Here is a 25,320-nt window from a genome sequence, read left to right as displayed (position 1 = left end):
TGTTTGTTTTGTAAAGGCCACATTTACACAGTCAATGGGTGCTACTGTCCTTTTAATATGATCATTATGTAAATAGCATTAGGAAATGATCCGGGCTCCACAGGATTAAAGAAATCAACCTGATGATTTGACCTTAAACAGAATCTAATCAAACTCTTAAAAGCTTGTGTTGTCTCCTTATGGAAAGTTAAATAACCATTAATATTATGTATTAATGTCTGGTTTGTGGGCTTCAGGTTGAACACACGTCTGTTATAAGGTCAGTCTAATAACCCTGTTGTGATCCTGTTATTGCTATAAAACCTGATGTTCAACCTCTAAAAGCTGAGGAGCGTCACATTCCAGGGAGCCATAATCATTTTAAACCGGCAATAAACATGAGGAGGTTGGCCAGAAACACACACACACACACGCACACACACACACTAATCTGTCTTTTCTCCACACACTCCTTCTCCTGACCCGTTATTATGCACCCAGCAGCCCTCGTCTGCCAGTGTGTCTCTGCTCTCCCTGTTAGAGCTAATCGCTGCCCTAAAACACTTCTCTTCACTTATTTAGATTAGATGAGATGAGGTCAAGAGCCCGGCGGGGAAATCCACTCAGCCGCAGAACAAAAAAAGGACAACACGGAGCAAAAGGAGTCAAAATACATCGAAGTGAGGGCTTTACACAAATTACACCTATGAGACATAACAATAACATTTGTTATGGATCCAGTTTTATCAAGAAAAGTCTTTTTTTTACGACCATAACATAATATTGAATATGATAGCGATGCCAGATAGGATTATTTTCCAGTAAAGTCTAATTGCTAACAGCTTGACGAGCTTAATGACAGATTTCAGACGGAGAAACTTAAATTATAAAAGTAACATTTTGACGTTAAGTGCGTCCATCCAAAGTCAAAGTCTCCTAAATCTCTGCTGTTACAATATTAGCCTGTTCTGAGAGCACAGGTATACAGCTCCCTCTGAAGCGGTTGAAGCGCGTCTAAGTCTCCTCTAACGAGAGGACAACACACAATACTTATATTTTCTGCAGAGAGGAGGTTATACTGTAGGTCTGAAGTGAAGAAACAGCTGCAGACTCAACAAAAAATGTGTACCACAACCAAATGTGACTTAAGAACCGGTTGAGCCACATAGTTTAGGTATTGTATCAGTATTAGTGGTACAGACATTAATGCTGATTCATCAAACCGCCTGTCTGGTGCTGTCGATCTGTCTTTTTATTCTCACCACTGGTTCTCAGAGCTGTGTATCAGAGGGGGTACGGTCAGTCAGAGAGCTCTCTGATTGGCTGTTGCTAATAATTTAAACCTCATTTTATCCTCAGATGTGTCTCGTCATCTCCCACTCACACGTAACCACCATGAGGTGACAATGCAGACTTGACATAATGTTAAATTGTCCCTAAGGTGAAATTTTGGCGTACAATCATCTCATGGTCTTTTTCGACCCTTTGCCATGTCAAAAGCCATCGATACAGTTTTTTTCGTGTTTGACCTATTAACGGAGAAATCCGGTAGTCTCCAACAGTCGGTTGTGGCTAACAGTGATTAGCTCGGGGCAGTACGGTGAAGGCATTAAAACGTCTTTTTTAACCACTAATCCTGCTGAAAATAACAGCAAACCTCTGCAGCAGCATGAGAAGAGTCCCTACACACAAAACAAAGCACCAATGGGCTCCTTCCTTTGGGATTGACTTTGGTAATCCACTTGAATGGACTTTACTATGAGAGGAGCTGGTACAGGGGCCAGTAGGTAAGTCTTTAAAACACTCTTTTATTAAACTCCGGGTTCACTAACTACGTTGTTGCTGCTTTGTTTTCTGTGTAGGGACTCTTCTCATGCTGCTGCAGAGTTTTGCTGTTATTTTCAGCAGGATTAGTGGTTAAAAAAGACCTTTGAATGCCTTCACCATACTGCCCCGAGCTAGTCAGTGTTAGCCACGTCCAGCTGTTACCAACTCTCTGGAATTTCTCAGTTAATAGTTTATACACAAAAAGAAAATATCTCAATGGCTTATTTGACGTGTGCAAGTGTCGAAAAAGACCATGGAATAATTTTACACCTTCATTTTACTTTAAATAATGTAAAATGTAGAAAGTATTGCTCACGTTTGGTAAATGGCCAGCATCCAGTGTTGGCCCCTCCTTTTCTCCTCGACTCAACGGCCAGAGAGAGAGAGCACCAATGTATTAAGTGAGCTAGAGAGTGAGTGAAGAGAGCGAGTGACATTCATTGAGGACAAAGCATAGAGTGAAGGGTGTCACAACGTGGCGGTTTGGAATCGGAGAGCTGCTCACCCTGCTGCTTTGTTTTTGGCTCGGGGTTAATCATCCACGTGGGGTCGTTGCCATTAGAAACATCCTGCACAGACCAAAACAATTAGAAAAGAGAGACTCAAGACTCAGACTCATTTCCTGGCTTTGTCCCGAACTGTCGAAACCAAGTGGTGACGTCCGAGGTTGAGAAATGAAGCCAACACTGTAGTGCCAAAAAAAACCTGCAGTTCCGCGATTGACCACTTGAGGCTCCAGAAGCGAGTCAAGCTCCACAGACCCTCAAAGTAAAAAAACATGTTTACAGACAGGTACATAAAGCAGTTTTGGAGCCTAAAGCTAATGTCCCCTGTTCATGTCAACTGTACAAGGGGTTCATTTTTATATAAATCACCCATTTAGATTATAACAAGACTTGAACTTTCACATAATTAAGGGTGTGGCTGCTTTGAGTGACATGTGGGTGTCATCTCAGGAGACTGTAGGCTTCATTTGGCCCTGCTCCATCCATGCTCCACCTCTCTGCTTATTTTTGGATTAAACCGGGAGCTCCTCACACACGGAGACACCTTCCATACTGTGTACACTCTGTTTCAACCACATCCTGCCTCAACTGAGCAAACTGTAGTGAGCCTGTGAATGTTCTCATGTGTCCAGGTCAGCGTTATTTCAACGCAATTTCAGTCAGAAGCAACTGGACTTGGTTATTTGTCCAGGAACAAATGTACTGTATGTTGTTTCAAAATCTGGAGAAAGAAGTTTCATTGGTTGTCTGTACAGAGAGGTACACCAGTGTTCTGCTAAACCAATACACACACACACACACACACACACACACACACACACACACACACACACACACACATACACACAGGAGGGTCAACTTTACGGTGAAGAGAGCAAAACAACAACACACACACACACACTCACACACAAAGGAGGATCAACTTTACGGTGAACAGAGCAATACAACACACACACACACACACAAACACACACACAGGAGGATCAACTTTACGTGAACAGAGCAAAACAACACACACACAACTATACAAGCAGCAACAGCAGAAACAACATCCATAAAATTAACTGTGATTGCTCAGCTCTGTTGCTGTCCTTTCACACACACACACACACACACACACACACACACACACACACGCATAAACACAGCTACAATAACAAGAGCAGGAACACTCCTAATAGCGGTCTGTGTTTGTTTGTTTGTCCGTTTGTGTGTAATTAGTGCTCTCACTTCCCAGGACTTGAGACTCACACACACGAACTACATTGATTTTCTCTGTGTGTGTGTGTGTTTGTGTGTGTGTGTGCAGGTGTTATCAGCACTCTCTCAGCTTTGGATCGGGAGGATAAACCAGAACACAGTTTTGAGGTGAGACTCTTAAAAACAACTTCTTCATTTCCCCTCAGGTTGACCAATGAGGCACAAACAAATGCGTATGTTCTTTAGTGCGTCAGCAGTGGTGGAAAGTGACTAAGCACATTTACTCAAGTACTGTACTTTTTTAAGGTACTTTACTTAAATATTTCTAATTTCTGCAACTTTATACTTCTACTCCGCCACATCTCAGAGGCAAATATAATATTATGCATGTATCTGACTGTCCAGCTGTAAAATCGTATATTTATTATGACTTTAACCCTCTTTCCTCTTAATTCTCAGGTCATTGTCTCAGATAATGGATCTCCGTCTCTGCGCTCCACCTCCACTGTTGTGATCCGAGTCCTGGACGCCAACGACAACCGACCGAAGTTCACTGACAAACTTTTCCACGTCAAGCTGCCCGAACAGCACCACCGTGCAGGCAAACGGGAAGTCTGCAGGATGTTTGCCCGTGACGACGACGAGGGCTCGAACGCAGCGGTGACCTACAAGCTCCAAGACAACAAGGACGACCGCTTTGAGATCGACTCGGTGACGGGCGTGGTGACGTCCCACGGCGATTTCTGGCCCAGAAACTACAGCATTCTCACGGTAGGGGGCGTCCAGAACCTCAGTCAGTGTTGTCAGTTATTCTGGCGTCTAAGGGCGCACTCACACTGTCCTTCTGTACCGGGCCAAAACCGTTTTTTCAGCTAAAGCCTAGTACGTTTAAGCAGTGTGCACCCGTTCCGCGCATAACTGCGGACTTGAGAGAGGTGGGCTTTTGTAGAGCCGTCTGCACATGTACGAGCACGAGCGTGCGCACGTGTACGAGTATGAGCACGAGCCCTACGGCGGTAGCGGTATGTGCGCCTGTTCGGACATAGAAAATAGAAAGACTGACCATGCGCGGACATTTAACAACAACAATGGCGGTGAAAGGTTCACGTTGATGTGATGCGGAGGTGGAGTGTTTACTGCAGATTTGGTCGGATGAAAATCAAAAACAGTCGACAAGACGCACAAAAACTCTGAGGTCTGTGGAAAGATTTGTAAACAAAGCCACGCACACGCGATCAATGCGTGTGACGGGTTACGGCGTGATGACGTATAGGCAGCAAGAAGCATTTGCGCGAGGCCCAGGCAGTGTGAGTACAAACAGGGCTGGGGCGCGGGGGGAGAGGGAGGGGGGACAAGTACCCTAAATCACGGGGCGCGGTGCGGAAGGACAGTGTGAGTGCGCCCTAAATGTGGTCTACCTGTCTCCTATCTTTCACCAAGAGTGAGAGTGAGTTTGTATAACAAAGTAAATACTTTCTCTAAAGAGTTGTGCTTCATTTACGCGTCTCTGTAGGAGGTGTGAAGGCTTAAAGTCTTGACCGAGCCCACCAGCTCGGCTGAAGAGGCTAAATCACCCATGCTTAATACCCTGAAAGGCACTTCACTAACAGCTGCTCTGAAATCAATGAGCAGTCTCAGTCCCTGTCATCGCTCTGCGCTGTAGAAGCCAGAGAGGTTAATCAGCTGCAGAACAGATGTGAAACATGGAGAAACTCTTCCGTCGACATACAGAGCAGTCGTTAAGAGTGTGTTTCTGTTCCCCTTGAGCACCTTCACAGCTAAAGGGCGAGGCTTTCTCTCGTTCTTATCGCTAACAAATCTAACAAAGACCAGAACCAACAAAGTGTCACACTGTGTCTCTGTGCTTTACGACTTCCCCAGCCCAGACGTAAAGCCCAGAGCTCACTGGGTCCTCACAAACATAAAGTTTCTTAACAGCTGTAGTTAGTGTGTGTGTGTGCGTGCGTGCGTGCCTGCGTGCCTGCGTGCGTGCGTGCGTGCGTGCGTGCGTGCGTGTGTGTGTGTTGAAATGTGCTTTTCATGCTCCTTTAGAGCAAGAAAGCAAAGAAGAAATGGTGTCTCATGAGCTCGCTATTTATTGCATTTTTATTTATTCTTTACTTTAGATGCTCAGCAATTTATAATGTTTATTTATTTATTCATTCTTTATTTTCTCCATCAACTAAACACTAAACTACTAAATGGAAGCAAAAGCATCAACAGCATCCGTGTGCTTAAGGTTTACAAATAGAAAGTGTCCTCTTTAAGTGAAGGATAAGGGGATTACCATGGGTAATGAAGGTCCTCCACACATGATCCGTGCGTGCGTGCGTGTGTGTGTGCGTGTGTTTGTGTGTCTGCATGCGCGTGCATGTTCTGAAAAAGACCTATCAGGCAATATTACACACTTGTTAGTAGATGCATACATATATTGTTGGTCTTTTCATGATATATATTTTAGAGCTGCAACTATTAGAGGTTCATTTTTCATCATTTTAAAGACCAAATAATGAACAGATTAATTAATACTGAAAATAATCCTTAGTTGAAGCCATAATTTGTTTACAATAAGAGAAATATTCCACGTTTTTATTTGTGTTGATTACATATAAATGTATATGTGTGGAGGAAAACGACATATCAGGCTTTATTACATATTAAATGATATAATATATAATATAATATTTATATATTAAAGAAAAGGAAAAACTGATTTATTTGATGTGTATAACATAAAATGCTACTAAAACATGTTTAAACTGATCTCATATAGGATTGTATCAGTAAAAGAGTCATGAAACAACACAAACTTGGAGAAACGCGGCTAACCACTCTGACTCGTCACAGGCATCAAATCAGTGTAAAATGTGATGTTAGGGGCACCTGGTCGTACCAAGAGCGAGGTAGGCGGAGCCGGACTGAGACCGTTTAAATCTCCACTGTTGTTTTACAGCTGCTCTTTTCTCAGTCAGACCTTCAAATGTTAATTTCATTTCTTTGTTAATTTCCAGATTAAAGCCACAGACCAGGGCAGCCCGTCACGCTCGTCCACGGCCAGACTCGACATCGAGTGGGTCGGCCTCCCGCCGCCCTCCGCCGAGCCGATCACGTTTGACGAGCCCCACTTCACCTTTGCAGTCATGGAAACGGAACCTGTCACCCACATGGTGGGCATCATCATGACAGAGACCCATCAGCTGATGCGGTGGTTCGATATCATAGGTAAGGGGAAATTAACACACACACACACACACACACACACACACACACACACACACACACGAGCTGGCTGGTATTGATTGGAAGCTGTTAGCTGTGCAGGTGAGATGAGAAAAACAGACTTAACTTGAAGGTCTGATGAAAAACAAGCACAGAAATGAGTGTAATAATCTCTTCAAGAAGATTTCCTTTCCCAGGGAAATGTGTTGACAGCTTCTGTACAAGGCCTAACATAAACATATAGATGCATAAATACATCATATACCAAATGATAACCACATGGAAGACATCAGATATATCCACACACAGCACATACACACACAAGAGAAATCTGTGTATTAAGCCGAATGTCGCTTCTTCAGAGGACACAAAAAACAGCCAATTTTGCAAAACCATGGTTACATAATGTTTCATAACCATAGTCATCGCAGGGTCTTTTTCGGCACTTACGTACATCAAATAAGCCATCGAGACAGTTTTTTCCATGTATGAACTATTAACGGAGGAATCCGGGAGAGTCCCTTACATTCGCTAACAGCTGGACGTGGCTAACACTGATTAGCACGGGGCAGTACGGTGAAGGCATTCAAAGGTCTTTTTTAACCACTAATACTGCTCAAAATAACACCAAACCTCTGCAGCAGCATGAGAAGAGTCCCTACACACACAACAAAGCAGCAATGGGCTCCTTCCTTTTGGATTGACTTTGGTAATCCACTTGAATGGACTTTACTATGAGAGGAGCTGGTACAGGGGCCAGTAGGTAAGTCTTTAAAACACTCTTTTAATAAACTCCGGGTTCGCTAACTTTGAGCAGTAATGCCTTCACCGTACTGCCCCGAGCTAATCAGTGTTAGCCACGTCTGGCTGTTAGCGACTCTCCCAAATTTCTCCGTTAACAGTTTATAAACGAAAAAAAACTGTCTCGATGGCTTATTTGATGAGCGTAAGTGTCAAAAACGACCATGGGAGGATTTAACGCTGGAATTTCACTTTGAGCTATTTATAAAAACTTAGTCCTCATGTGGGACTTGAACCGGCGACTCTCTGTTTTCCCAAGTCAAGAGCTGTAAAAAATATCAGAGGGAACTGACATTCTCGTCTCATATCTGGCAAAAAACACCTTACCACATCAGCGTTTCCAAAATAAACACAAAGTTGTTGTAGAAGAGAGCGTGGCGTCTAAAAGTGACTGCAAAGGGTCCAACACTTGGAGATAACCACCCACCCCTTTACGCTCACACTACCAACTACTAAATGTCACATTTTTTTGCAAGAAAGAGCAGAAAACAAAACACAAAAAGACACGAAATCCGAGTTTCCTGTGCTCATCGACGACGTTAAACTCCTGCAGTGGAGCCACAAAGAACAACATATTAGGAAACTGTATGTGACAAGCACCATATTGCCACTTAGACCAAAGTGCTGACTTGTGGAGCTCGGGCCCGAGAATACAAAGCGGTTATAGCCATCATCCATCCATATGAGCCTCTTTATAAACAGGGCGACAGGTTATATTCTTTAGGTCAGCAAATTCCTGCAACGGTGATGATATTGGAGCAGAGCACAGCAGAGACAAAAATACACTTATTTCTTTTTACTCTTCATATCATCGGCTTGTGATTTTCCGTTTTGTGCCGTGATTTATTCTTTAATCAACCCGACGGAAACTTGCCTCTTACACTTCAGTTGTTGTCCAGAACTTGTGTAACCCTTTCAGCTGTTTATTTTATATGTGGAGGCGGAGAAAGCGATAAAGACTGCAACAGCACAGGCACAGCGAGTGTTTCTGTGGCTGCTTTTTGCTTGTTGTTTTTGCTCCTGAGGGAATAGAAGCTGGTTGTCATGGATGTTTTTCTGAGGACTTCACTTCACTCTTTAATGCTGAGGGACTGACATCAACACCCGATGCTGAGTGTTGATGTTTTGGATCGACTGAAGCATCTTCTGGTCTCAAACTCCGCTCGGCTGAGCAAGAATACATCTGGGTGTGACACCAGTGTACTAAAAAAACCCAAGAGAAGTTTTAAAGGACTCGGAGGAGTTGAGAAGAATTCAACATAACGTCAATTCTACAAACACGAGATGCCATGTGCTCATGGTTAAGTTTGGACCAGCTCACGTGTAATTTTGTCATCTGATCTCATCTCATCTTCAGCCACTAAACCGGGGTCGGGTCGACGGGGCAGCAGCTTTAGCAGGGGACCCCAAACTTCCCTTTCCCGGGCCACATTAACCAGCTCTAACTGGGGGATCCTGAGGCGTTCCCAGGCCAATGTGGAGATATAATCTCTCCACCTGGTCCTGGGTCTTCCCCGAGGCCTCCTCCCAGCTGGACGTGCCTGGAACACCTCCCTAGGGAGGCGCCCAGGGTTCCTCCTTACCAGATGATCCTGAACCACCTCAAGTGGCTCCTTTCAACGCAAAGGAGCAGCGGCTCTACTCCGAGTTCCTCACGGATGCTGAACTTCTCCCCCTCTCTCTAAGGGAGACTCCAGCCCCCCCCCCCCCCCCCCCCCCCTCCTGAGATAATAATAATAATGATATCAATGAAACATTACTTACAGTATTTATTTGTAAAACGGTTACAAAGTGTTTTACAACAAAAACAGAAAACATTTAAAACACAAAAAGTTGAATTAATGAAAATACATTCAATAAAAAAGGGTAAAATAAATAAATACATTTATAAATAATACAATTAATTAACTGATAATAATGAATAACAAAATAATTCAATAATAGCTAGCACATTGAATAAAAAGATAAATAACAAATTACAACATAAATAGAAAGGGAAAATCTACAAAAAAACATATAAAAGCAGAGTAAAAAAACATGAATATAACAAAGGAAGTGAAACGGATAGCCTCGGTTTTTAGCCTCTGATAGTTTTCTGTCAGATCCTGTTGCAGACTGCTGCGGTGGCTCGGAGCATAATACCTAAAGTCTGCCTCACCCAAGGTTTCAGCCGAGCACTCTGGAACATCTATCAGACTGGTGCCAGAGGACCCGAGGGGCCGAACTCTTTCATACACTGCATGGGAGACATGTGGGTGCAAGACCATGAAGTGCTCTCAAAACAGTGTCAGTGTAGCATTTTATTTCTGGATGATTATCATTTATTTTGTAAGCACAACATGAGAGACTCCGGGTCTAGAAGAAAGAGGGGAGGAAAAAGACAAAACCTGCTGGTAGACCTTCTGTCTCACCCGGCGTCTGTGGTCTCACATCCTGTCCCTGAGGCTGGAAACGTTTTTTTTATGACCAGCGAGGGCAGAAAGTAGAGTGGTGTGCAAAGGGCTTTAACATGAGGCTGGAACCGCAGTTTGAAAGGTAACTGAGGGGATTGTTCAAACGTGCCTTAGAGGGGGGATTAGCAGAAGTAGGGTGTGGCCGTTTTGAGTGACCTCGTTCACCTTGGGTATCCTCACCTTCAGCTAATACGGTCTACATGCACATACATGCACAGGGACACACAAAGACAAAACTATGTAAACTAGTGAGTAATTTTGCCAAATTCTTCCAATTTTGTAGATTTTTCCAAATTTCCAGTCGGCCCTCAATGGGCCCGGACACTTTTGACGCTATATGATGATAAGTTTGGACGCCAAAGTGAGTTTCATGTGAAAGCTAGCTTGATGGGAAGGAGGCTAAATAATGCTCCAAAGTTGAGGTGGTTCGGGCATCTGAAGGATGCCCCGTGGACGCCTCCCTAGGGAGGTGTTCCAGGCACGTCCAGCTGGGAGGAGGCCTCGGGGAAGACCCAGGACCAGGTGGAGAGATTATATCTCCACACTGGCCTGGGAACGCCTCGGGATCCCCCAGTTGGAGCTGGTTAATGTGGCCCGGGAAAGGGAAGTTTGGGGTCCCCTGCTGAAGCTGCTGCCCCCGAGACCCGACCCCGGATAAGAGGCTGAAGATGAGACGTTAGTTAACCTCACTCTACTAGATGGATTGATTCACATGATTCTCATTTTCTCAGCATATCTGCGAACTCTAGTTTGGAAATCTTTTGGGAAGGGGCAAAAATACTGGTTGCTGATTGGATAAACCATCTGTCTATCACCAACAGATGGGCCAAATCAACCAATCAGATCAACGAAGCGCATGACATGCTAACAGCATCAAGGCAAAGCTAAGAAAGTAAACAACACGTTGGTAGAGGATATCTGCCGTTTGTGTAACGCATCTTTACGGATCAAATGCCCAATTTCAGGAGCCCGGTCCATATTCAACAGAAGGATCCAGAGAAAAAAGAGTTAGAGATCGGCTCGTTCCATAGCTGCTCATCTCATCCATGGAAGCCGCCATGTTGTTTACACTCAACAGTCTCTTCTGGTTTCGTCGCTTTAATCGCCACAAAACCAACACTGATTGGACGTTTGGCAAACTTCTCCAAGTGTTCTCTGCCGCACGTTACCAGACTGATCTGTGTGTAAAATAAAATGGCTAGTTAAAATGGGCCCGGACTTCTTTTTTCTTCAGAGGTTGTAGGTTTGACGCTATAGTGAATATGTGGGTTTCATATGAAAGCTAGCTTGATGGGAAGGATGCTTAATAATGCTCCAAGGTTAGGTCCCTTGACAGAAAACAGGTTTACAGACGTGCCCATTTCATGATGATTCAGACAGTTCGGGGCAAAAAACGGGTATTTCTGCATGCTGGGGTCCATAAACCATGTTGAATTGCATAAATTTGGTCTGAGCTGAGACGTAAAGAGACATTTCATTATAGTGAGAGCATTTTTTTTTAAACTTGAGCTCACTGTATAAAATGAGCGGTCGTGACCTTGAGGATAATCACAGCCTCATGAAACTATACGGACCTAGAGCACTCAGAGGATGGATGGCTTTCCTGGTCATACACTGACAATAAGGAGGTTTCTAAGCACTATACCCCCAACGTAAGTGCTCGCCATCCAATCGTCCAAACGGCAATTCTTGCAGAAAACTCCAAATGTTAAAAGTTTTTCATGACAAATCACAGCCTGGATTATCTTTGGTGTTTCTCCAGGTCTGGGAGTCTTAACGTAGTATAACACCTCGATGAGGCATCTACTGTTGACCTGTTATCTCCCCCTGAACATAGATAGAGATCAGTGTTTAGAGGCTAGATGGATAGACTAAACATAAATGCAAACAAAAGATAGATAAATAACACAAGCTTGCCACTGCAGAAGCTTAAGTGTTCCTCCAGTGATGGATGAATAGAGGGGGAAAAGGGGTGGAGGAGAGGAAAAAAAGGTTTCGGCGTCAGCGGTATCAGCATGACGGTTTCTCTCCGAGGATAAATCAGCAGCGTTCCTCCTCTCATCCCCTGCCAGATTGCCACAGGAGGGACAACTGGCCGTTCCTGCTCTTCCTTCTCTTCCGCTCTCATCCTCCTCGCCCCTTTTTCCCTCCTCTCAACCCGGGACGTTTAGAGAAGGACCACCACAGAGGGCTTTATGAGAAATAAAAGGCGTGACAGTATTTTTAGTTTTAGTGGAAAGCATCCCCTTGACTCCGGACGTGTCGGTGCCTCAGTCCCCTTGAGCCTCCCAGGAAAACTCATCACGGTTTGCCAGGCGGTTTCCTGCCAGGCGTGGCAGCGTGTGCAGAGAGGGCCGAGGTTCCTCCTGTTCGCTTTGCTGTGCCAAGCTCGACTCTGTGCCAGAACCCAGCAGAACAAAACAGACACTCTTTGCATCCCTGAGGGGACAATCGGTGGTCTTAGAGCCGCTGACGCCGGATGTTACGTCTTTCTCGTGACATTCGAGTGTCGCCTTATGTCAGGAAGCCTGGCAGCACGCTACCACACTTACGACACACGCTGCATAAAATATAGTTTTCTAAATAGAGCCCGCTCGATGGGACGTTTGAGGCTGATGCTAATGTTAGAGGAAAAGATTACTAATATAGCAGCCAAAATTTTGAGCTGGCATGAAAATAGACCTTTTCTACGTGGATTGTGCATCAAAATGACTCCAGGAAGATAGTTATAAAGCTGCTTTCCTAAACAAATAACTATATTAAAACAGAATATTGAACATTATTATTATTATACACTGTACAAACAATTCTAGAAGTGAGAAACACTGAGAAAATAGACTAAAATGAGGACATTTTCATTACATTTCCTCTGTTCTTGAATAGAAAAAATTTACAAATTATTACAGATAAATTATAACAATGAATAGAAATAATGAATACAGAATAATATATGTTTACATATGTACAATCTGCTGCAGTTAATACCAAATAGTTTGTAAATGACAATAAAACACTCTAAATATGTGAAATTATATTAACATATTAAGTTATTGAAAACATGTATATGCACGCCTTATTATAACATAATATTATTAATTCTATATTATTGGCAGCAGTAGCTCAGTCCATAGGTGACTTGAGAGGTGGCTGGAGAGGTGCCAGTTCATCTCCTGGGCACTGCTGAGTTGTTGTTGAGCAAGGCACCGAACCCCCAACTGCTCGGGGCGCCGATCCGTTGGCAGCCCCCTCGCTCTGACATCTCTCCATTAATTGCATGTATATAGGTCCTGTTTGTGCATGTGTGTGTATTTCGGGCCTGTGTGTGTGTGTGTGTGTGTGTGTGTGTGTGTGTGTGTGTGTGTGTGTGTGTGTGTGTGTGTGTGTGTGTGTGTGTGTGTGTGTGTGTGTGTGTGTGTGTGTGTGTGTGTGTGTGTGTGTGTGTGTGTGTGTGTGTGTGTGTGTGTGTGTGTGTGTGTGGGTAACCTGTATAACAACTGAGTGAAAAAATTTCCCCTTGCGGGATTAATAAAGTAATAGTTCTTCTTCTTCTCTTATAGTATAATGTTGTTCCTGGTCCAGGTCTATACAGGGCTCTCTGGGCCTGTGAATGTATTTGGCAGTGGCTGTGACAGCTCTGTGTTAGTGTTGGATAATTGCGCAGCATTTTTCTACCTGTGCGGTCTGCCAACACGACTCAGTAATCATCACAGGGCCCGTCAACCGTCAGATCAACCTCCTCCCCTGTCTCCTCTTCTCCTCTTCACCCTGCGTTTTTCCTTGCCATTTGGATGCGACCGGAGAACGGCTGCTGTATTTAAATTTGAATTCTTACTCCACCCCAGTCTGCCCCACAGACGTGTATCACTGACCCTCATCTCGTTGGCAGATGAGGGAATGTTGTTGTGTCACAGGACTCCTCTCCCATGCAGATACCATCAGGCGTTTACCGCTCCACTTTACCTTCCTCCTCCTCCAGCAGCAGAACCCAGATACCTATCGAGCCTCTCTGGCCGTGAGATAGCTCTGAGAGACAAATGAAGACTTCCCTCGCTGTCAAAATAACTCAAACAGCTCCTTCCGACTCCGCACAAGAGCGACACGCCGCATTTAGAGCCGCGTGGAAACGAGAAACGAAGCACAGGGTATCAAAGTGCAGGACGGATGCAGCGTCTCTTCCGGCTTCACTGGACTGTGATCTGTGTGCTGGAGCGGGTCCCAGCTGGGTGTGATGTGGACAGGATGAGGGTCAGCACCTGCAGGTCTGAGGCCGTGGCTCTCTGCTGGAGGAAGAGGTTCATCCTCTGCAGGGGAGGGTTGAGCATCTGCTCTGAGTGGAATGAGTTCAGACGTCTCTGGGTCTGAATCCAGCAGCGTGGACGTGGACACAATGAGAATGAAAGTGCTTGCATGGAAATAGGAATTATAGCAATTATTTTCTTTCTTTTCTAGAGTTAGATAAGATTATCGATAATAGCCGTTTAGCTTAGCTTAGAGGAAACTGATAAACTAAGCCTGGCTCTATCTAAAGGTAACATAATCTGCCTGCCAGCACTTCTAAAGCTCACTAATTAACACTAGAGCTGCAACCAGGGGATGTCAAGATATGAGATTTTGATCTCATGATTGTTGTCAGAGGAAACATCAGGATTATTAATCAGGGAATTTATTATTGCTCCCAGTCCTGCACATAAAACACGTCAGCCTAAGCTTCTATTGAAAATAGAGGGTTCAGCACATAAAACTGGAGTTGCAGCCGTGTAACTGCTTCATATCCATGCAAGTACAGGAACGCATGGACTCCTCCAGCCCAGTTTAAAGTGGTCCGGTCCAGCTGAGTAACGTTACATTCACTCGTTCAGCTTTGTTTCATCTTGACTTGAGCATAAAGGGCCGGGTGAAGTGTTGGACCCTTTGCAGTCACTGTTTGCAAAGTCGATATCCTTCTTCTCCAACAACTCCCTGCTCATTTTGCAGATATCCAACATGATGATTTAAGGCGCTTTTTTGGCAGATATAAGGCTGGAATGTCAGCTCCCTTTGACATTTTTACAGCTCTTCTTCTCAACGCTTGACAACTCTCCCACACACAAACAAACCGGGCGCTCTCACGCACTTGTAATGTGACTCGTGAGGAGATTTCACCGCACACACAAACAAGGTGACTCACAAGATATAGTAGCTTCTACAATTCTTACATTATGTGACATTATGTAACTGCGGTTATGGCGAAACCAGTTAATATCGACATACCTCGCTGCAGCTATCGGAGTATGTTACCGGTTATTCCATCGATGAATCCAGTTATATGATAGGGGATGCTTTGGCTTGATTAAAGAGCAATAGTGAATACACAAAAGAGAACATTTAGACAGCTCTCTTTAAATAAACAACTGTCTATTTCCTTTTTAGAAAGCAACCCTTTTATTGCTTAAATTGCCTACAATAAAATCTGCCACAGAACTAAACCTGTTTAGTGCCTTTACCTCATGCAAGTCTGCCATGTCTGACTTGTGGTGAGCTTCACTGTGCACCGTCTTTCATGTTACCTTGTGTCGACTGGATACTTTGTGATGAGATAAGTTTCCCTTTAGTTTCAGCTTGAAATGATCCCAGACTTTTTTTTCCCGTCCTTTGCCACTTCTCTTCGCCCCTTACGCCATCCACACCATCCCGTCTTCCTAACTACACGTGTCCTCCATGGATGTGGTGTCCACAGCCTACGCTTGTTGTGTGACTGTGGTTATCATACTCATTGTCAAACTGAGCCAGAGTTTGTGCCCCGTCCATGAAGTTTTACCGTTGGCTGCACCTCGGTAGAAGTTACTGTAACTGCGCTGCACAGAGGGGTCAGAGAGAGAGCGAGAGTGTCAGAGGAAAGAATCAATTGATCGATCTTCATTTCTGACCCTTCACCTCTGAGCAGTGACTTGAAAGGATGAATGCTAAACAAAGAAGATAAAGTGGCGTCCTCTCTGCAGGAGAGGTGACCTGATGCTCTGTGTACGGGGCTGAGGACAACATGAGCAGAGCTGTTGAGGCAGGTCAGGTACCTGGAGGAGACCCCGAGGCAGACACAGAACAAGCTGAGACAAGGAACCTTCTTATGCCTCGGAGCAATTACTGGAGGAAGTTGCAGCAGGAGAGGACATCTGTTTCATGGTCATCCCATTCTTGCCCTGAAGGGAAGGTCTGCCGTCTGCAAAGTTTGAACCTTTTACTATCAACATATCAATCCAGACGCATATCTTGTTCAAAATCCATTTTATTCAATCATCTCACGCACTCATCCTCTATGGTGTTTCAGTCAGGTCAGATTTATTTGTATAGCCCAGTATACAGTAGTACTCTACGGAGGAATTGTTGGGTCTATGTAAAAATACTTGACAACATCCCCCCTCAGAAAGCAGTAAAGGCTGCAGTGTTCCTGTAGGAGCCAAAAAAAATCAGATTTTTGACGTGAAGAAAGAAAGAATTTGGTATTTGGCTTTATTGGTGGTGGTAAAGGTCAGGTCACTTAAATCCTTATGATTTGGGGCGGCCCCTGGCACAGTGGTTAGAGCAGTCGCCCCGTGTAAAGAGGCTAAAGGTCCTTGAGGCAGCGACACAGGTTCGACTCTGGCCTGTGGCGCTTTGCTGCATGTCTCTCTCTCTCTCTCTCTCTCTCTCACCCCATTTCCTGTCTGTCCTGTCCATAAAAGGCTTGAAAAACTGCCCAAATCCTTAGGATGACTAAATCCAAAGTGCAGAACTGTAAACATGTGTTCATCATTGTGTGCAAATTTTACCACTGTAACATTTGTTCAGTCCGCCCCAAAAGTGGAAAAAAGGACCAACTATACAGACGTAGAGCTGTAAACAACAGACATGTTACTGTATCTCCCCGTCTGCCTGAGCTGGGAAGTCAACCAAATACTTCCTCCAATCTCTATCAGTTTTGTGCACAACTGAGCCACCTTTGGAATTTGCTCTGTGTTAGAAACCGTACCTTAGACGGGCCACTAGTCACCGCCCTTTTTCCATTAACTCCTGAGGAAAAACCTTTGCCTCTTTAGCCGCTAGATGCTCCAATTTGGTCATAAACATTCCTTGAATTTGTCTGAGCACTTTGGCGTCTGCCTTTACTGACAGAAGTTCTCGAATCTCGTTTTCTCTCCAGTTAGACATTCTCCATCGTCGTCTTTGTGTAAATCTTTCTTAATGCCCACTGACTGTATTCACACATGGGCTCACTCAAACATTATTAAGCAGTCTTTTTACCAGGGTAGCTGGCAGAGTCGGACCTTTGCGTCCTCGCGTACGGCTCCTCTGGGCAATGTCCAGGTAAGTTCAGAGGTTGCAGAGCATGTGTGACTGGCTGCTGTTTGGGGCTCAGCAGGTAGTTTACAGCAGGTTGATCACAGCTTTCCCTGCTGCTGCTTCTGGGAAATGAAAATAAATGAGAGAAGAATCAAACCTATCCCACCTTGAACTCCTGGCCTTCTGCTCTGCATGTGATGTGATATTACGCTACACATGAGCCAGTGCTGAGGGGGAAAGTCATGGATGGCCAGTTAAATGACTGATGGGCTCGAAGCTTCTCTTGCCGTCGTGGCCCTGACCCAGTTAAACGTCCGGAAGATGGATAGAGGAATAGATGGATGGAAATGTCAGTGAAATTCCTGCATACAGGATCCGTTTTGTTTTGTGGATTTTGACATTTTCCTCCCGGTACCAAGAGGGAAATTTATTTTTTGCATGGCTGGCCCCAGAGGGAATGGAACCTCCAACCATGGCAGGAGCATCACATGTTCCTGGAAATGATCAGTAAAGTGAAAAATGCCTCCACAGTATATCTTCCCATATATCTCCGTGCTGAGACGACAGCCAGCGCTGAGCGTCTGAGTGATGCCGGCTCTGGTGAAAGGCTCCACGGGCGCCTGTGTGTGTCTTACAGGAAGTCAATCTGAGGATTTGGAAATCTAAATCAGCTCAACAGAGCTGTCGATGCGGCTGCTTAGTCTGCAGTATTTCACCTCAGTCATTATGGAGTAACTGACAGAAATGGACCTCGGGATGACCCAATTATCCATCGATCAAGAACAGAGTGTGTGCATGTGTGTTTAATGTAAGAAAGAGTAGGAGGTGGAAATAAGACGCATTTATTAGTGCTTTATTCCACTTCTCTTTTCACATAAATGCAAAAATGATTTAGATTCAAATGAAGTGTCAACAGAGTGCCCTGAATTTACACTTACAGTATTAGAAACATGCAAAGGTACGTGTGTGTGTTAGTGTGTGTGTGCGTGTGAGTAGCCCTTCACAAGGTGGATATCTTAATAAACACCATCTGGCTGAGCAGGCATGAGGTTTACCTTTCTCACCTAGGTACACACAACCTGCTGAGAGAGAGAGAGAGAGAGAGAGAGAGAGAAAGAAGAAAGACATGAAGCGAGAAAAATCAAAGGTGTTCGGGAATAAGAGTGAAAAATGGAAAGAAAGGGAAGGAAGAGAGGTTGGACGAAGCAAGGGAGTGAAACAAAGAGGCAGAGGGGCTGAGTGAGTCAGTGTTTCTGCAGATTTAAAACACGGTATGTTTTTAAATTAGGAGGAGGTGGAGGAGAGGAGAAAAACAATCATGAATGCAGGCGGCGCTGGAATAAAGCAGCATAGATAAAGTAGAGAACAGAGAGCGGTGCATATGAAATACACTTGAACACCTGGAGTTTTCATTTAATTGGCGGCAACAAGAACAGAGAAGCTTTTCAAAAGCCAGGATATGTCTCGGATGATGTGAAGTTATCATTACGTACGAACCGTTTGGTGTTTCGCACCAGGATGCATCGCATGTATCCGTAAAGTCTGACAAACATACAGATTTCTAGATAAGTCAGCCACATGTGCTTATCTTAGATATTTAAATTATTAACAAAAGAGTGCAGAAACGTTTGAGGTAAATTCAAAACTGTATTACAAAGTTTGTCTTCCAGGGACTCTGACACAGCTGGAGTGTGCGGGGTGTGCTCAGCGCCGCCGTTTACACAGCGTGATGATTCATCAGTGTGGGCGCTCGCACCGTTGTCGTTCTCGCTGTTGACGGCCCTTTTGTCTTAAATCTCCAGTTTCCATCGGGCTCGTTTGCTTGAGTCTTTATCGTCATTACTTGAAAGTGAATTCTTTAAATGCACTAATAGTCTTCTTCTCCTCTTTTATTATCATAGAGTAATATTTTCAGTTTCCTATCAATGTTACCGCAGGATTTACGGGGAGCAAATGGGAATACGACCAAAGGATATGAGCGCAGACACAGTAAAGCCACTAAAACGGATAAATGTACGGAATAAAACCGGTTCCAATTAAAACATGTATAAAACATTTCCAAAAACTTTCACAAAGGAAAGTTTTTATTGGTGCTCTGCTGCATTTTTATGGCGCATTAGTGCCACGACGACGCATTACTGCCTGTGAAGTTGATCCTTATAGCTGCAGCATAAGGAGCGTCTCACCACTGTTCACAAACTCCACCGCTCGTTTTAAATCTGTGTATCGTGCCCCGTGCTTTAGGGTCCTTGTCCCCCCCTCCAGGCCTGTTTGTACTCACACTACCTGGGCCTCGGAGAATGCTTCTTGCTGCCTATACGTCATCACGCCGTAACACGTCACACGCATTGATGACGTCATGGCGATGCGTGGCTTTGTTTCCAGATCTTTCCGTAGGCCGCGGAATTTTTGTGCGTCTTGTCGCGACTGTTTTTGAATCTTTTCATCGACCAAATCTGCAGTAAACACTCCATCTCCGCATCACACCAACGTGAACCTTTCGCCGCCATTGTTTTAAATGTCCGCGCATGGTCCCTCCTTCTTTTCTACGTCCCAACAGACGCACAGGAAATGACGTCAGAACCACCATAGGGCTCGTACACGTGCGCACGCTCGTGCTCGTACGTGTGCAAACGTGCTTTACTAAAGCCGACCTCTCCCAAACGGGACGTGGCCGGCAAGTGTGCCGCTCTTAGGCACAGTACGGTTGCTCAAACAAACTAGACTTTAGCCATGAAAGTCTTGGGCACGGTATGAACAGTGTGAGTGTGCCCTAACTCATTCACCCTTAAACTGCCTTCCTCTGCCGTCGTGACAGCAGGGCAGGGACGAGAAACAGTCGAGGTTGAAGAGAAACTCTCTCTCTCTTCTCTTAGCAACAGACAGAGAGACAGACAGGTGGTCAGACAGACAGCTTTGCTGCTGTAGTGTTGGAGGGCCGGGGTGTCTCAGTTGGTTTCTCCGCTCTGTCTGTAAATAAGAGGCCATCAAAATGTCCAGCTGTGATGGATGGATTCATATGAAGGCATCAAAAATCTTATTCCTCTCTGTTTTTCTCTCGATTGTTTTCGTGTTGTCCGTCCTGTCCTCATGAATGTGATACTTCAGGAACGCCTCAAGGGAATGTCTTCAAATGTCCTTGTGGACTCAAGGGTGAAGGTCAAAGGTCAAGGTCACTGGAGTCGCTGGCTCTCGGTGGCTTTTTTACCTTCTGCCATAACTAAATCTAGTGTTTTGCATCAAACCTCCTGAACAAACATGATCACACATGGTAGGTGATGGTCAAGCGTTACAATGATACCGTATATGAAGTCATAGACCGTACAGGTGAATTAGTTATTGGTGAATTTAGTGGCGGCCTATACTTCCTCTGTCCTATTCAGTCTCCTCCACAGCTGTGCAGTTTTGTTTTTAACTATGTGTTTATAGATTTTTCCTTTCAAACAGGAAACGTAGAAGAAAAAGCATAACATAAAAAATATCAGCAATGAAAAAACAAATGAGAGAGAGAGAGAGAGAGAGAGAGAGAGAGAGAGAGGAGAAGAGAGAGAGAGAGAGAGAGAGAGAGAGAGAGAGAGAGAGAGAGAGAGAGAGAGAGAGAGAGAGAGAGAGAGAGAGAGAGAGAGAGAGAGAGAGAGAGAGAGAGAGAGAGAGAGAGAGAGAGAGAGAGAGAGAGAGAGAGAGAGAGAGAGAGAGAGAGAGAGAGAGAGAGAGAGAGAGAGAGAGAGAGAGAGAGAGAGAGAGAGAGAGAGAGAGAGAGAGAGAGAGAGAGAGAGAGAGAGAGACACACTCAAAACCACAGTGTAACATAAACAAAATGACCTCTTACAGGGGTCTGGTCCAATAGGATAAAACATATTTGGGGCATATTTTTGATAAAACACAATGAGATGTCAGCCGTCACCCCGCATACATCAAGAGAATAGTAAATTACCCAGCGTTCCCCTCATGAGTCAGTATTTCAGCCGCATTACTGCTCAACAAAAACCTTTTTGAGAACAAACTGTGTTGACTTTAACGAAGCGACTCTTCTTGCATTCAGATTTGATTTAGTGAGTCCTACAGGATGAGTTCATCAGAAAGCTTTATGTTCTTTTTATTTTTTGACGCTGCCCTGTTTGTCCCCTCACGTCGTTTTACAATTAAAGACAACATCTGCTGCATAATTGACTGTGTTATGCATATGATACATAACTGGCTGTGGTCTAAAATGCATTTTCCCCAAAGTTCCTTCACAATTGGACGGGTGTGAACAGAGTTTTGGGCCTTTCAGAGTTAGAAAGTGGATCATTACTTACAGCGCCGCCCACTGGGAAATCACTGCAATACTTCACATGCTGTCAAGATGCATCGTTCCTGCAACCGGTCAAAATCAGACCAGCAGAGTCTGACACACGGTGTGAGACATTACACCTGACGTACTGTAACGCCTGATGGAATAAACCTCTCTGTCTTTCTCCCTCACCTGTCTGTCCTCACCTTCCTCTCTGTCTGTCTGTCTCTCTCTCTCAGGTGGTGACGATGAAAAGGACTTTGACATCCAGAGGAACACGGGAACCATCTCCATCGCCCGCCGGCTCGACGCGGCACGACGCTCCAACTACAACATGACGGTGCGGGTCACCGATGGCCACCACAGCGCCACCACGCAGGTCAGAGACGTGAACCCAAACACAGAAGACTTTCATATTTGCAAAAACGTAAAAGCCTTTACACACCAGGGGAGTGTTTTGCATTATTTGCACGTACATATGTTTTTTTTCAAAGTGTTTTTCTTAATCATGAGCACAGAACGCAGTTATTGCACGGGGGGAAAGCGTTTTAATTTTCAGGATCAAGGTCGATTTGTCAGAGCTTTCACATGTTGAATGAAGACATCACCCAATCACATTGTGTTGTATACTTGTGAGGATTACAAAACAACAACAACACAGCGGCTCTGAAGTCAAACACAAGACCTCATAATCCTGATATCAGACGTCAAACTTAATTACCCCTTTATCCTTGATCTACTCCTTCCGGCGATGCTCTCTCTGGAGCAGCCGGGAAACTAGACGCTGGACACCTCCGCTAATCTGGAGGAGCTGCAGCGTTTATTTGTGCTCGAATGGCAAACTGTAGCTACTGTGCATTCACCTTGATATCTTCACAGATAAACGTCATGTCTCCTCTGATCAATTAAACAACTGTTGCTAATCCACCTCGCTGCCAGTGGGAATAGTTTTGACGCGTTATATTCCGCGTCATTCATCGTCATTTATTCGTCACACCGCTCGTGTGTAGGCCTAAAGGCTTTTAGGAAGGAAAAAACGATGCATCTGTCCCAGGAAATAAGAAAAGAATGGCCGGGAAATCCTTTTATATGAAGGTTTAAATAAATCAGAATGGCAGAAATGTAAAAATATTAATGCGAATCCTTTAAATCCTCCTGGTGCTGGTTAGGAAACGACTGAAAAAGGCCTTTTGTTTCTGTTTTTCCGTCTAGGAAATGAGGAATCCTCAATTATGACCCCAACACAGCACAAATACACATCATCATATCTACTTTATAGACATCAAACATCCAAAAATCTCATCTTTGTACTGATTTGAGTTTGATAATCTGCAGGCAGCAGTGACGGCTCAGGTGCTGCATGCGAAGCAGCTTTGAAACCGCTGCTTTCCATATTTAACGTTGTTCAGGCTGAGCATCCATTTTCTCAAACCCTCTGTGTGTTCCACCCTTAAACCGCAGGCCTACATCCGTGTGCTGGACATGAACGAGCATCGGCCCGTCTTCCTGAAGCCGCTGTACAAGGTGAGAGTCGAGGAAAACCTGGCAGATTTCCATTTGAAAAGCAGAGATCACAGGAGACTTAGCACAGCTCTAACACCCAAAAGGACATTCTTTACACATAATTATGGGTGTCAGAGATGCAGCCAGGTGTGAAGGCTGCAGAGCGCCGTTCGCCCTGTGTAATCACGAGAACGAAAGTGTGTTTTTCAAAGGGATTTACACAACAAAATGATCCAAGGTAACTAACCTCAAGTGGAAAAGAATGAACGCCCAACGACATGAAAGATGTCTGCTAAAAGTTTAGTTATTCAGTTTCTTTTCCCATATTTTCCAACCTCTGTCTTTTCCTCTTTTTCTTTTTTTATTACACGGAAACATTTTCACCCATTGCCTCTTCTGTTCTCTGCGGGTCATCCAGGTCATGGTTCCTGAGGACACCGCCCCGTGGAAGGACATCCTGCAGATCAGCGCGCAGGACGCCGACACCAACAGTAAGCTGGTGTACTCCATCCACAGCAGCCTGCACCCAGACAGCACCAAGCTCTTCCACCTGGACCCAAAGAGTGGAGTCCTGGTGATGACGGAGACGCTCGACTACGAGAAGATCTCGGTTCATACGCTCATCGTCATGGTAATGACACAGTCATCTCAGTAGAGTACAGTAAAATCAAAGTCAGACATAAGTTCTGCCTTTACAAAGGTGCTCATGCTCAGTTTTGATTGACACCGGGTTAATAAACTCCTGGTAAAATGTGATAAATTAAACACAATAATCATGTTGTTTTCAACACTATTATTGTTCTATAGTAACCTGGCCCTGTCAGGTTAGTCCCGTAGTGCTTTTAATTTGAAAACAGATACAGGAAGTGTTGAGTTTCTATTAACAGCGTGTAATACAGTAACTTTAAAAGGGCAAACAGCAGATTAATAGGAGACTTTATACTAAATTATGACCAGTTATACTTCTTAAACAGAAGGATTTAGAATTATACAAGCCTGCTTCAAACCGGCGGTAGTTGAGTTAAATATATTGAATATAGTAAATAAAGAGCAGACTATCCTAACAATTGTTTAAAAAAGTTTTTTTCCGATGGCACAGTTCATGCATGAATGAATACAAGTCTGCCGAAAGACATTTTCAGTCATTTCAGTAGTTTCATAAATGATTTATTTAGCGTAAGAAGATCGTTTTTACAGCCTATAAATAAATTCTGCATCCTTCCCAAAAAAGTCAAATGAGGAGATACACGGTTGTCATTTGACACTGACTCTGTTTAATTAAGTTCAAATGAAACAATTTAAAACAATAGACCAACTTAACAACCATCAGATAAATATAATGCACCTTAAAAAAAGAGGAAGTAAGTTTAAAACAGGGCACCCAAATACATAAACTGCGGCACAATTGGTGCAGTTTTCATTATTGTATTTATTTGTTTTATGTTTATATTTACTGCAACAGCACATTTCTTTGCTCCTCCTCAGGTGCGTGACCAGGAGATCCCGGTGAAGAGGAACTTTGCGAAGGTGGTGGTTCAAGTGGAGGACTGTAACGACCACTCGCCGGCCTTCCTCAGCACCCGCTACGAGGCCAGCATCTCCAGCCTGGCCCCTGCAGGCTCCGAAGTCGTCCGGGTCAAGGCCCTGGACAAGGACATGGGCAGCAACGCCGACATCAGCTACTCTCTGAACTCCGGTGAGCATCAAAGGCCTTTTTTTTTTCGGCTTCACATTTACATGCTGTACATTCATTCAGTTGCACATAATCGCACCCGGGAGCCGCCACCTTTCTCTTCTGCAGACTGCCGGGAGCTGCCCCTGCACAACCACAGCCTTGACATGTCGACTGCTTGGGCTCAGTCCTCCTCCTCCTCCTCCTCGTCTTGTCTTATCTGCATCACACACTAAACATCACACACTAAGTTGAAACACCTTCACCTTCGGAGAGATTTGTGAACTTAGAGAAGAGATAGACAGACATCGCTGATCATAAATGATCAAGTGAAACACATTATGTCTGCTTAGTGTATTTTATAGGGCAAAGAACATCCAACTAACACTGTCCCCGATTCAACCTTTAAAACTTTTTTACCCTTTGTAACTGGAAGGGAAAAAAGCCAATCTGGGTGGGATAGACATATATAACTGACTCCAGAGCAGTTCATTCGTCTTTAAATAAAATATGTACTTTCAAACTAGAATGAAAACGACTTACTGCAGCAGAGAAAAACCCACTTTTAACCAGTCAAGACAGTCTTGTTAT

At 44.4% G+C, this 25,320-nt stretch overlaps 1 protein-coding gene across 2 annotated transcripts in view; it reads left to right on the top strand.

Moving 5' to 3' along the window:
• The window catches only part of fat2 (FAT atypical cadherin 2), a 136,355-nt gene that overhangs the window by 36,186 nt on the left and 74,849 nt on the right, over positions 1–25,320 (top strand). For both annotated transcript variants that reach the window (XM_083914897.1, XM_083914898.1), the window contains exons 4-10: positions 3,622–3,680; positions 3,972–4,283; positions 6,524–6,734; positions 21,794–21,933; positions 23,016–23,078; positions 23,476–23,688; positions 24,543–24,753. In XM_083914897.1, the coding sequence (XP_083771023.1) occupies positions 3,622–3,680; positions 3,972–4,283; positions 6,524–6,734; positions 21,794–21,933; positions 23,016–23,078; positions 23,476–23,688; positions 24,543–24,753 (1,209 nt within the window). The remainder of the gene's footprint in view (positions 1–3,621; positions 3,681–3,971; positions 4,284–6,523; positions 6,735–21,793; positions 21,934–23,015; positions 23,079–23,475; positions 23,689–24,542; positions 24,754–25,320) is intronic.

The sequence above is a fragment of the Echiichthys vipera genome (genome assembly GCF_963691815.1).
Source record: "Echiichthys vipera genome assembly, chromosome: 6".
Taxonomy (NCBI): Eukaryota; Metazoa; Chordata; class Actinopteri; order Perciformes; family Trachinidae; genus Echiichthys; species Echiichthys vipera.
Note: the sequence above shows the minus strand (reverse complement) of the source record. Positions and strands in the feature narration are given on the sequence as shown.